Genomic DNA, 13,132 nt, shown 5'->3' with positions numbered 1-13,132 from the left:
GTCTATGGCATTATGCTGCCGACCACGAGGTCGCGGTTTCGATTCCCTGAAGCGGCAGCCGCATTTCGATGGCGGCGTAATAGAAAAAAGCACGCAATGAACAGGCAGTCAAAATTAATTCGGAGGCCCCCACTACCGCGCCCCTCGTAATCTACTGTTCATCTGTCGGGACGTTAACTGCCTCATGTTAATTTTAAGCCATGATATTTCTTTGTTCTTGAGTGCCAGGTCAGCTTTTTTAATCTGTTGGCGCCGCATAAAAACACAGAATACATGCTCTGAGATCAATTTGACTTAAGTGTATCAAGTCAGCGATCGAGTGAATATGATATAGTAAAGTAACTACAAACATTAAAGGTAGCTTACACAAAGAAGTAGTTAAGTGACGAGAAGTCAATTCTGCTTCTAAGGGAGTCAAATAGTAAACACTCGGCTGTGTAGGAGGGCGAGAAACATCCAACTACTGCGGATCCGAATTCGATTAATTCAACTTTTTTTTTAATGCGACGGTGTAGAAGTGTCACAAAATGCTACCATACTTTTCTTTCTAGAGATAGGGAGGGAGAAAAAAAAAGCTCGTTATTTTGAATTTGAAATGCCGAACATCCGATAATACGAAGTAGAGCGGATAACACGCCGTATCAGGGGAATTGGCCAATGTGGACAGAACTCTACCAATGAGGTCCCGCCCGCCGAGGTCGTTCTTGTTTTGTATGGCGTCAGCATGAAGAATAAGTGAACACCTACACTGTAGGAGCCACTGACCAAAGATGACAGCGCTAATTTCACCCATGTCAAGTCACAGGTTGCGCTTCCGGACTACCGTAACGGTACCACTGGAGACGTCCAGGAGTCACTGGCACTTCTCATAGGACAGGCCTGCGCTCACAAAGTCAGGTGCGTGTTGGTTGCGCGAGATTGTATGCACATCGCTCACTTGCCAGCACGGGTATACACATCTATACGTGAATGTCGAACTTTTAACGTTAGCTAACTGCACTTCAGCAGTGATCACAAATATTTGTGCGGCACGGCAGCTGTAGAGAAACTGAGTTTCCTCCCAGCTAAGACATATAATTTAAAAGTGCACTCGGACTTGGGTGAGCGACCACCTAAGCTTTTTCGTTGGGCCAGCATGTTTTGTAATATTTTGTGAAGGACTATACACCAGTGCCTCGTATCTTGTTATTCACATTTAAAATGTAGCCCTCGTACAGCCTCCGGAGCTTTAACAATATCGCGCAAGCGTCGCCCGCACGGAATGTCAGCGCCTTATGACGGCGAGAAGCGGCGAGATCGGCAACACTAAGCACAAGCACACAAAGCACTCTTCGGTGCAGGCGTCGTCTGCTACACACCGTTCACTTCAGGAGTGCACACGCCCTGCCTTTGTTACCCGTGAGGCCCCATCTTTCACAGATAATACCTCGTACGTCCTGTTAAATTCCCTAGATTGTGATTATTTTTTTCATCTTAATTCCATGGCGCATGCGTGGGTGTAGCAATACGAAAGCAAAATAGAAAGCGCATCGAAGTCGACACACCTTAATCGTGCACATATTCTGCTTCACAGCTGTGTTTTCCGAACAGAAGCGCACAAATAACCCTGGCAGGGCGTGTGTCCTCCTGAAGTCAACATCGTAGCAGACGACGCTCGCACTAGAGTGCGCTCTGCGCACATGTGCCGTTATGAGGCGCGATATTATTAGTAATCCGGGAGGCTGCACCTTGAAGTGCTGATGGTGTCCTGTACTCGCATTCCGCATAAAATATCCAAGAAAACGTCGTAACCCTAGTGTTCACAAATGAGCATATGTACACATCTTTGAAGGTATCCACAGAGTCAGTAACTTACCTTCTTGAATAAACCTTTTGCTCTCGTCGCAGCGACGGTGGTTCACAGTCGTCCCTTCATCGAGGTTTCTTGGAAGCGAAGTGTGCGAGCTCATATGACATTCGTGCGTCGCAAGCTCGCACACAGTTTCTGAGCTTTCGGGCAGGCTCGTCGATACGCCGGAGTCCGACGGGCTCGAAATGGTGTCCTGCTGTTGCGGTTTGCAAGGCACGCTAGAGGAGCGCTTGATGCTGGTGCCGTTCGTAGGGGCATCGCACGAATCGGCATTACCGGCGTCCATTAAGAGGTCTTCCTCCGAAAATCTGAAGTCGCCTTTCAGCTTTAGGCAGTCAGCTGACCTGTGAAAGGGGATTCGGTACAAATTCTCCAAAGAACGGTTGTTCGGAGTGGAAGGCACTGAAGACGGCGGTGTAACATCGACCAAGTTCTGAGACCTAGCTCGGAACGGAAGCTTGTTAAACGTTGGTCGCCGTTCTCTGCCCATGGGGACGGCCTCTTCCGCCTCCGACATTTCTTCCGTTTCTTGGCGCCCATCGGCCGAGCTGGACCGTTTCTTCGTGAGCACCTTTCTTTTGGCGTCAGCTAGGGGTGATGGCTTGTCTGGCGTCTCGGTCGAGCGTTGCCTGCTGCTTGTGAGGCTGCATTTGGTGCTGTTTTTCCAACTTGTCTCGGCTTCGGAAGACACGTCTTCTGGAAACTCCTCCTCACAAGGGAGCAGGTATGGCATGAATGGCCGCAGTGGAAGCGGAGTTCTTTTTGTGTCCGAGCTTGTAGCATTGCTGCTGCCGCGATCGTTGTCACACTTGCAAGGCTCGATTGGACGCATGGCGATGTAGTTGCTATCGCAGACGACGCTCACTTGCTCTGATGAACCGCGGAAGGACATCATTTCGTAGCTTTCGCCGATGGTGCTTGACGAAGGCGAGCAGCGTGGAGCTGTCTTCTTCAAGGTCGCAGATTTTTCGGGGCTCTTGAACTGGTTTTGGTTTACTGAAGGGGAACCTGGGGGCATAAATTTCTTTTCGGAAGTGCTCTTCGCGTCCTTATCGGAGTCGCACTGTTCCGACAGAGAGGACAACGCGCAAGTGTTTTGGTACAGTGGCAAAGACTCTATGAAATGACAGTTCACATAGTCGGAGAAGTGGTCGAGCTTCCTACTGTCCGGCATGGCACCAAGCATCCTGTTTCTCTTGCCTGGTTCCCTACATATAGTAGAGGGTGCGCAGCTCATCGAGCACTGTAGCGTTGCAGCCTGGTTTTCTTCGGAAGGTGTTCTTTGGAAGCAGGGAACAAGATTTCCGGCCCAGAATGTTACTCGGTTGCACGTGCAAGCAGCTCGAACGTGGCTGCAAGCGTTAAGTTCTTGGCACATAGACAGCGGGTCTGGAACGAGGCTGTTGCCGCAGGAGCAAGCTAAAGGTAGCCGAGCAGTCCTTGTTCCTTGAGACGACTCTTGTTGCGACACGTGCTCCTGGACGTGCAAGAAGAAAAACAGTTTTGTTAACTATAAGTGCGTCATGGTACATCACTTTTTTTAGTATTGATAGACCGAGAATGGCATGTATCGCTAAAAAGAGCAGGAAGGAAGGGGCTCAGAGGGAAATCAGAAGCACATCAATTTGCTTTCCTACACAGTCGTGAAAGAAATAAGGGGATACAAAAAAGTCACAGGGGATCAAATAAACGCTGCAAGCGCAGGCGTGGATGAACTGCCAGCCGGGACATTAGCAGCACTCGAGCGGTCTTCTATGGCTGTGGCCTCAGCGCTGTTACGGTGCTTACCCATCTAAAGCTCCCCGGACAGCAATTGTCAGAGCTGGCTTCTCTGCCATAAGATGTTTTGTGAGGGGAAGCCAGCTTGTGCACTTTTATTCGTTCTAAAAGCGATACCACGGCATCGGCAAAAAACGGCATAAACACCACGGCATATAAAAAAAAGAACGCTATCACGGCATCTGCCGGCATAGAACCCAGGGCCTCTCGATAATGAGACCAATACACGACAGGTTGCAGCGTCATAATATGGGGTATCTGTGTGCACTGTGAGGGAGGGTGTGTGCACCGGTGTGGGAGATACAAACTATTTTACCAGAAAATGCGTGGAGCGGTACGCTTTTATCACCGAATTGCTTACGTAGCTCCCAAAGCGTTGACTGTGAAAAAGAATTCTCAAATAACACTTCAAATAACAATTCTCAACGACGGTTGTCCCAGGACCGACATCCCTCAAGTGACATTTGGTGACGCGTCTAAGTACTCCACAGCCTCGGCACGTACCACAGAAGCGTGGGGAGCTCAAGCTGCGCAACGGACACCGAAGGTTTTATTCTGAGTAAAGCCGAATTGCGTTTGTTCTTTCAATCGATCAGCGAGGACGAGGCAGGTAAGCGCGCTGTGTTCTTGCGCACCTAGTGTTGGAGGTCGCATAATCTCAAGTTTCGGTGGCGCGTTGAAGCTAGAGGCAGCAAGAAGTTTTCGCTCGCCGCTATTGCCACTCTTCACCAAGCCAGCGTTCTGACAGCGAGTGTCCGCAGTCATCGAGTGAAATGTATTCTTGTTTGCCTGTGCATGCTTGACACCATGCTTGCTAATTGAGTTAGTAAGCGAATGTTTACTGCAACTTATACACTCTTAGAAACATGCCGGGGAAACGGGAGTAACTGGGCAGTTAGTCCTAAAAGGGTGCTTTCGTCCGTCAAAGAACTAACTGCAGGAATGTGAGTGTCGTATGCAAATTTCGGGGAGTAAGTGTTTAGTCTCCGGTCGAAAAGAGAGCAACGGCAGGACGACCGGCAACAGTTACTCCCCATGCACTCCGCTGTTTTCGTCCGTGTCGTGGAGTGATGCGGCGAAAAAGGCATTGTCTATAAATTGTGAATAGTTCGAAATTCGCGCACTCTATTGAACTACATGCAAAGCAGCCCTTTGCCTCTTCTTGAGAAAATTTCGTGAAATTTAAAAGGTGGAGTGTGAAGAACCATGCACTTCATGTGCACACAATAAGTGAACGATACACATCAGACGCGCAAGTCACTGATGGACTGCCACATGTTCTTGGTCAATAGTACCCAAGTTCTTTCCGTTCCAAGGAGATTACAAAGTTAAGTGAAGCAATATGTAGCTCAAACGGGCACGCTAAGCGACAGAGAAGTTCGCCTTCTCTGTCGTCTTGCGTGCCCCGTTTGCGTTCGCCACACGTACGCACATTGCGTATTCGGGCAGCTTTCTTTTTTTGCAGTCGCTTATGGTTGCAAGTACACGCAACGTTAAACTCTCACTGCATAGCATACACAAAATGCCGAGTCTCTTTCGCATTGCCGCACCTGCGTTTAGATGCTTAACCTTGTCTCAGTATCCTGTCTCGTCAAGGGAGCTGCCATAACTGGCCGTTACTCCCTTGAGGAGGATCGGAACAGATGAACTGTTAGTCCCTGAAGGAGTAACCGCATGGGGAGTAACAGTTCATCCCCTCGCAGTTACACCCCAAAAGGACGAATGGTTGCAGCAGGTCACTTACTCCCCAAAAGGAGTAACCTTGATACCCCATTTCGTCCTTTTTTTCTTAGCGTGTACGGCCGGTAACACATTCTCTACGCACTCTAAATGCGTCCTATACGGTTTCTGCTAATTTACAATTATACGGAATACCTTCCATTTAGTTATCTTAGTATTAATGCTCTTGAGGGCATAGTTCTCCTCTCTTCCCCTTATGATGAACTATTAAAGCTGATTTCAAAAGCTGCAAGTCCTCATTACAGCCTTGGCATTACGCGGTGAGTGATCAGCGTCGTGTCGTTATACTTCACTTAACGCAATTCTTAACTATTTCATGCTGTTTTTTAAGTTAATTTCTATCCAATCCTCCACCTCAGTTGCTACGACACATGACTTCGTTGCCTTCGTGCAGCCAGCGAGTGATGGGTGATGCATTCCAGCGGCATCTTTAGCAGAATGTCAGAAGCTCGCGAAATGCTTGCGGGAATAAATTTTATTGTCTACTTGTCTAGAATGGCAGTTATAATAGAGTGGTCTAGAGTCTGTCTAGAGTGTCGAGAATGTCTAGAGTGGCATAGAATGGCAGTTATAATAGGTATTCCAATATAAGCACTTTACTCTTTTAAGAGTGCCCCTCACACGCCACCTTACGTAACAATAAAGTTCTGGTTTTCTTATGCTCTAGGGTTCCCCAGTCTGTACACTAGCAGTGTGCGTGTTATATTGCATATCTATTTTCAAAAAGACTGTTTGGATCACATCTAACTTTTTTTTTACATGCGTAGCGCGTGAGTAGCGGTTACTCCTCTTCCTTCAAGGATATGCATGTATAAAAAGAAAGGAACCACGTGATAGGTAGTAAAGGTAACAATATCACGTTGATTAGTTGGGCATAACACCTATATATACACCCACTCTGATGACAATCTGGAGCTATAATCAACAGTACATTACCTTATATTTCTTGGGGACGTCGTAGTGCATCGCGGAGTCGATGGTGTCGTTTGACGGTAGGTCAGGAGTGATGTCGGCGACATTTTTCGACTGTTCCTGAAAAGTAGACAACAAAAAAATTCAGCCATTTAAATCGGAAATGCTTGGCAGATCTGTGCCCTCCACACTATGCTGTGACTGGCAAAAGCCTTAATAATTTTGCACAACTGAATGACGATTGGTATGGTCATTAACGGAGTTGTCGTACCTCCATTGCTATGATTATTCCTCTGTGTGCTGAGTCGCGTTTCATTCAAATTACCAATCTAGCCTCTTCTCCATTGTATTCATCACGGCTTCCTGAAAGGTTCATTTAGCATCTGTTATCGAAGTGCCTTCTTTCAAAGAGATACCTTTCCTTGCGCGATTTACAATAGTCGTTACGGTGGTGGTCATGTATTCACCATCACCATAACACGCTTACGGTGCCAGCTGTCAAGGGCACCCTGTAACACTTTTTGTACATAGTAACTGAATTGCGCAATCACTGAGGCTGTCACGAACTTATGAGCCGGCTAGCTTGTTTAGGCGTTGCGCGCCCGAGAAGTCTGAGGTGATCCGGGTGCACGGAGGAGTAATCTACAAGTCACCCGGCACTATCGAACTCTATCTAGGGGACAACAAGATCACGGAAAGCAAAAAGACAAGGATTCTGGATTTTTGGATCCAGAGCAACTTGAAAGCCTCCCACACCATCCAAACCCCAAGGTCCACCACCAACCAGGTCTCGCGGATTATCAAACGAATAACAAGAAGCCGCAAAGGGCATGCGAGAAGAGAACGCGCTCCGCCTCGTCCAGGCTCTGGTTATCAGCAGAGAAACGTATAGCATGCCGTATCACTACGACTCGCTAAACAAACGCGACCAAGAACAAGTCGATGCCATCATCAGAGGCGCGTACAAAACGGCTCTGGGTCTCCCTGTTACCACCTCAAACGAGAAGTTAGCGGCTCTCGGGATCCACAACACCTTCGCTGAGCTGTCGGACGCCGTTATGGCTTCAAAAAAAAAAAAAAAAAGCCAGACTACAGAACACGGCGGCGGGCAGAGCCATCCTCCATCGGACCGGAACGGCAACGGAGCTTCGTGCCCTCGATGGGCAACGATCACTCCCGCCCGAGGTCAGAAGCAAGATCAAGGCGAACCCCATACCGAAGCACATGAGTCATGAACTCCACGAAGGACGACGCAAGGCGCGGGTCGACAGACAGCGCCGACAATTCAAGGGTGACCCGTACGTAACGTACGTGGACGCGGCGGCGTACCCTGCAGGGGGCCTCTTCACGGTAGCCGCCGTGAACGGGAGAGCAAACTCCTTGACCCTCGCGGCCTCCGTCAGAGCAGATACCCCAGCTGCGGCTGAGACCATAGCCGCGGCGCTAGTAATAAAGCAACATGACAGGGTGGGCAGGGAAGTTCATGTCGTTACCGACTCGCAATAGGCCTGCCGTAACTTTACCAACGGCCGAACGCCGGTGCTGGCGGCTCAGATTCTAGGCCCGAGGCTGCAAGAATCCCATCAAATCACGTGGACGCCGGGCCACGCCGGACTGTAGGGGAACGAAAGGGCCTTAGCTCGAGCGCTAATCAACCGAGCGGGGCAAACCCAATCGTCTCATCAATCCCCACCCTTTACCTTCGTGCCCCTGCCACCAAATTACTGCGACCGACTCGAGATCCAGCGACCCAACCGCAGGATTTATCCTCCCCCTCACAAAAAGCTCAGCACTGAAGAGGCAATAGCCCTGAGACTTATCCAAACACATTACCAAACCTACACAGATACAGCAAAATATACCCACAAACATATCGCAGCATCTGCCCCTGGTGCGGCGACACACGCCCTACACTATTTCACATCTCGTGGGGGTGCGGGGGCAAACCTCAACATTTAAAGACGCCTAACACGTCATTTGAGCGGTGGGAGGTACAGCTGACCGGCGATACCCTGGTGGGACAAGAAGCTCTCGTCCAGCAAGTACGTCGAGCAGCCATGGCCAGTGGAGTCCTGGAATGAGGACACCACCCACTTGTCCTCAAGATCAACGACCTCGATGGTCTAAATAAATGCTTTCTCTCTCTCTCTCTCTAGGAGTTGGTACATGGTTTGTGCAGCGCCCTACTCAAACTCTTCTTCTAGTTACTCTTACGCAAGAGTAAACACAATGGCTACCAAGCGGATTTCATTTTCAGCGGCACAACAAGGCATTGCGGAAAGGGGCGGTGGGGAAGGAGCGGGGGGGGGGGGGGGGAAGCGGGAGAACTGGTGTTGTCATCTGTAGGCAGAGAACGATATTGCTGTACTAATCGACTTCCGTGATGGGCGGCATTGCGGAGTGTTACTTTATTGAGGGTCGCGCCGAACGATCTCGAGGTCAAGCCGATACAAAAGTTCGGCACGACGATAAGCGGAGTATGGTGGTCGTGCTCCACGCACCATGCGATGCGAAATAAAGTTCATTGTTCCACGTGGGCGTGGCGCACAGCCGCAGGAACAATGAAAAAGGAGGGAATGCCGCAATGGTGTGGCGGCGGCAGAATTTGATAGCCGATAACGCCGTTAATACAAGGCGCACTCAAAAACTTGTTGCTAGAAATGGTTCGCGTGAAGAAGCCTTTTAATATAATACACATTCAACACCCTTCGTAAAAGGCATTGCAGGGCCTCTTTAAGTATTGTTTTTGTATATGATACGGGAGCCCCATATCCAGCCCCATATAAGAACTCATCCACGCTATAGTTTGCGTCCTCAGACCTTCGGTACTGCTGCGTCTCGTCTGTGGGCGAATTTCAGCGATCGCCACAGGCAGAGGAGAATGGCTATCGAAGTGAAACTTTGCAAGGAACCGAGCAGACAGTGTGTAGATACTAGTAAGAATCCTAACAAAGTGGGTAGGACTAAATGCTGGAAGAGGTGTAGGAATTAGGTCGGAAACTTTTGCTTCCTGCTACTCCATTTCAATCATTTTGAACATAGATTGGTTGAGCCAATCTGGGCGATTAATAATATCGAATATAAAATATGAATACTGAAACACACACAAAAAAGGTAGATATTTTTATTAACAGTACCTGGTAGACTACAACAGCCCCACAATTAATTGCTAGTTTTGCAATAAAGACGGTAGCAGAAGCCTGCGGGCGATTTTCATATAGAGCCATAGATGACACATGAGCATGGATTCCTGCCGTATCAGGCCTGCAGGTAGTCGGAGATACGCAGGACTCGAGGGAATGCGGACGCAAATTTGCGAATTCGTTTGAGTTCCACTGTGTTAGTTAATCAGTTAGACTACGTAGCCAACCTAAAACGTCTGCTCTTGAGGGAAGAATACAGATACATATCTTGCAACTCCCTTTTTTCACTGTTTCTTGACATTTTCATCTAGATAATCATTCTTGTAGCGTAGAGAGACGCTAGTGGGTCCAGCTTTAGTGGGTCCATACGCTAGTGGGTCCAGTGCTTTTGCCCGGCAACGGCGCTCGTGCTTGAAAGCCGTGTCTCGTTTTGACTGTCGCCGCTGCGCTGCTCCGAACTCTAATAAACCCTTTACAATTGGTGGAGATGCTGCGCCCTCAAAACCTGCAACCTGGAACTTCGATCCCGCACCGTACCGTCGGCCTGACGAAGCCTCCCAGCAAGTGCCTCCCCCTGCACCGGCACCGTGCTCTGGTGTGCCTCGCCACAGGGACCCTGCTTTCTTCACAGGCGCGGATGACACCGAAGTTGAGGATTGGCTTACGACCTACGAGCGGGTAAGCGCCCACAATAAATGGGACGAAGCAGCTAAGCTCAGCAACGTGCTCTTCTACCTCGCGGGTGTGGCCAGCCTATGGTACAACAACCATGAAACGGTTTTTCCGACGTGGTCAGACTTCAAGACGTCTTTTGTTGATGTTTTTGGTCGCCCTGCTGTTCGTAAGCTACGCGCCGAACAGCGTTTGCGGGATCGAGCTCAGCAAGTACGTGAATCCTTCACAATTTACATCGAAGACATCCTGGACTTATGCAAGAAAGTCAACGCGACCATGTCGGAGTCTGATAAGATCAGGAATGTTCAGAAAGGCATACACGACGATGCCCTCAACATGCGGCTTGCCAAAAATCCTCCCACTGTGGCAGAGATAATTACACTGTGCCAAAGTTACGAGGAGCTACGCCGGCAGCGGTCATTGACCCGTCGCCCTACATCGCGCGACGAACACCTCGCTGGCTTGACGGCTATTTGCAGAAGTCAGCGTTGATGGCAGAAATGAAGGCTTTTGTGCGCGAGGAAATTGCACGCCAGCTCTCCTTGATGGCCTTTACACAACCGCCACCGGTACAAGAGCCAACGTCAAGTTTTGAGCCCCCGCTCCGCCGCGCTATCGCGCACGAACTCAACGAGATTTTGCCTGAGCGCCATCAACATGTTCCGGCGGCCGCACGTCTCCGCTACGCTGAAGTCGTCGCCAGGCCCCAACAGATCCCTCCGGCTGCACCACTCAGCTACGCGGAAGTCGTCGCTAGGCCCCACCCTTTCCCTCAAGGTGGGCCTCTCACTTACGCCGACGTTTTGACTGTGCCTCGACCCCAGCCCGCCATGCAACCATATCACCAGCCGCCCTGCACAACGCGTCCTCCTACATGGACGGGGTCAACCACAGCGAATCTGTGGCGTACATCTGACAACCGGCCTATCTGTTTTGCGTGCGGCTACGCAGGTCACGTCGCACGCTACTGTAATCGCGTGCAATCGCCTAGCGCTACAACATAAGCGCCAAGCCGTATGATAGGTTTTTCCCGACCATATTACGACGCCCCTTCGGCATCATCACTGACGTTCCGCCCAACTCCCTATACCCGCCGCTCACCTTCTTCACGCCGCCGCTCGCTATTACCGATGCGGCCTCGTCCTGCAGTAAGGAAGAGGAAAACTAATCGTCGCAGTTCACGAGGCAAGGGCTACGACACCGGCGAAACGCGAAAGTCCTCAGGGTAGCATGACGAATGTGATAGACGTGTTTGTTGATGGTGTTCACACATCTGCACTCGTGGACACCGGAGCCGCCGTATCAGTTATGGTCCATACACGAAACTTTGTCGCTTGATTCGGAAAGTCACGACGCCCCTTACTGGACTGTCCCTCCGCACAGCCGGCGCACAGCGTATTCACCCGATAGCAGCGTGCACAGCTCGTGTTGTCATTGAGGACGTTGTATAGGCCATCGAATTTATTGTAATTTCGTCGTGCTCCCATGACGTTATCATCGGCTGGGATTTTCTCTCCCGCCACAATTCCGTCATTCATTGCGCACGGGCCGAACTAGAACTGTCGCCGCTCTCAGATTTGACGCTCGCCGTCAATGCTTCTCTTCCGAACAAACTGCTCGTCAGACACGACACCACCGTTCCTCTCAACTCGTCAGTGATTGTCTCTATGTACTGCAGCAGCCTCTCCGACGCCGTCGCACTACTTTCTCCGTCTGGCCGCTTTTCCACTCGAAAAGGTCTACTGCTACTTTTTGCGACTGTGAACATCACACATGGCTCTAGTGCTATATTTATTTGTAACCCGTTCCCGTACCCTGTGCTGCTACTCCGAGGAGAATGTCTGGGCAGTGCCGAAGCTATCGAAGACGTACAAATTACGGACATTCCCGAAGACACATACTGTGCCCGTTACAGTACGCTCGGCTCGATTTCTACGGCTGACCCATTTCCCATAGATGTGTTCAATTCTTCTATTGCCGATGACCTTACATCTGGCCAGCGATCACAGCTTCTTTGCATCTTACGAGAATTTCGAAGTTCTTTCGACGTCGGGCAACCTTTCCTGGGCCAGGCGTCAACTGTTACGCACTACATCAATACTGGCTCCCAATCACCATTGCGGCAACGCCCATATCGTGTATCGGCTACAGAACGTCGCGTGATTAATGAACAAGTGGCCGATATGCTCCGCCGCGAAGTGATCCGACCTTCCCAAAGTCCATGGGCATCTCCCGTCGTCCTTGTTACGAAGAAAGACGGTTCTGTGCGGTTCTGTGTGGACTATCGGCGCCTCAACAAGGTCACTCGTAAGGACGTTTACCCGCTTTCGCGAATCGACGACGCTATTGACAGCCTACAAGGAGCAGAATTTTTTTCATCTCGATCTGCGCTCAGGGTATTAGCAAGTACCTATGGCAGATGACGATTGACCGAAGACAGCCTTTGTCGCGCCCGACGGCTTATACGAATTTAACGCCATGCCGTTTGGACTTTGTAATGCGCCAGCAACTTCTGAGCGCATGATGGATACCGTTCTGCGCGGCTTGAAATGGCACACGTGCTTGTGCTACCTTGATGACGTCGTTGTTTTTGCTCCGGACTTCTCCACGTGCCTTCAACGCCTCCGGCGTGTTTTGACGTGTTTGAGAAACGCCGGCCTACAACTAAATTTAAAGTGCCGATTTGCAGCGCGGCAGCTGACGATAATGGGTTACGTCCTTTCCAAGGATAGAATCCTCCCCGATCCAGCCAAGCTTCGTGCCGTCGCCGAATTCCCTAAACCTACGTTCATCAAAGAACTGCGAAGTTTCGTAGGTTTGTGTTCCTACTTCCGACGCTTCATTCGAAATTTCGCCGCCATCATATCATCTCTGACGAAGCTCCTTGGAAGCAACGGACCCCTTCATTCGTGGTCGTCAGAGTGCGAGGAAGCGTTTGCACATCTCCGTCGTTTGCTGACGACTCCCCCAATTTTGCGCCACTACGACCCGACGGCCCCTACAGAGGTATACACAGATGCCAACGGTATTGGCC

At 50.1% G+C, this 13,132-nt stretch overlaps 1 protein-coding gene across 1 annotated transcript in view; it reads right to left on the bottom strand.

Moving 5' to 3' along the window:
- Positions 1-1,567: 1,567 nt before the first annotated feature.
- Positions 1,568-13,132, bottom strand: part of LOC119454315 (uncharacterized) — a 276,608-nt gene continuing 265,043 nt past the window's right edge. Inside the window, exons 11-13 of the mRNA XM_037716305.2 lie at positions 6,305-6,400; positions 1,856-3,326; positions 1,568-1,626 (exon numbers count right to left, since the gene is read on the bottom strand). Coding sequence (XP_037572233.1) covers positions 1,568-1,626; positions 1,856-3,326; positions 6,305-6,400 — 1,626 coding nt within the window. The remainder of the gene's footprint in view (positions 1,627-1,855; positions 3,327-6,304; positions 6,401-13,132) is intronic.

This window comes from Dermacentor silvarum, chromosome 1 (genome assembly GCF_013339745.2).
Source record: "Dermacentor silvarum isolate Dsil-2018 chromosome 1, BIME_Dsil_1.4, whole genome shotgun sequence".
Classification (NCBI taxonomy): domain Eukaryota; kingdom Metazoa; phylum Arthropoda; class Arachnida; order Ixodida; family Ixodidae; genus Dermacentor; species Dermacentor silvarum.
Note: the sequence above shows the minus strand (reverse complement) of the source record. Positions and strands in the feature narration are given on the sequence as shown.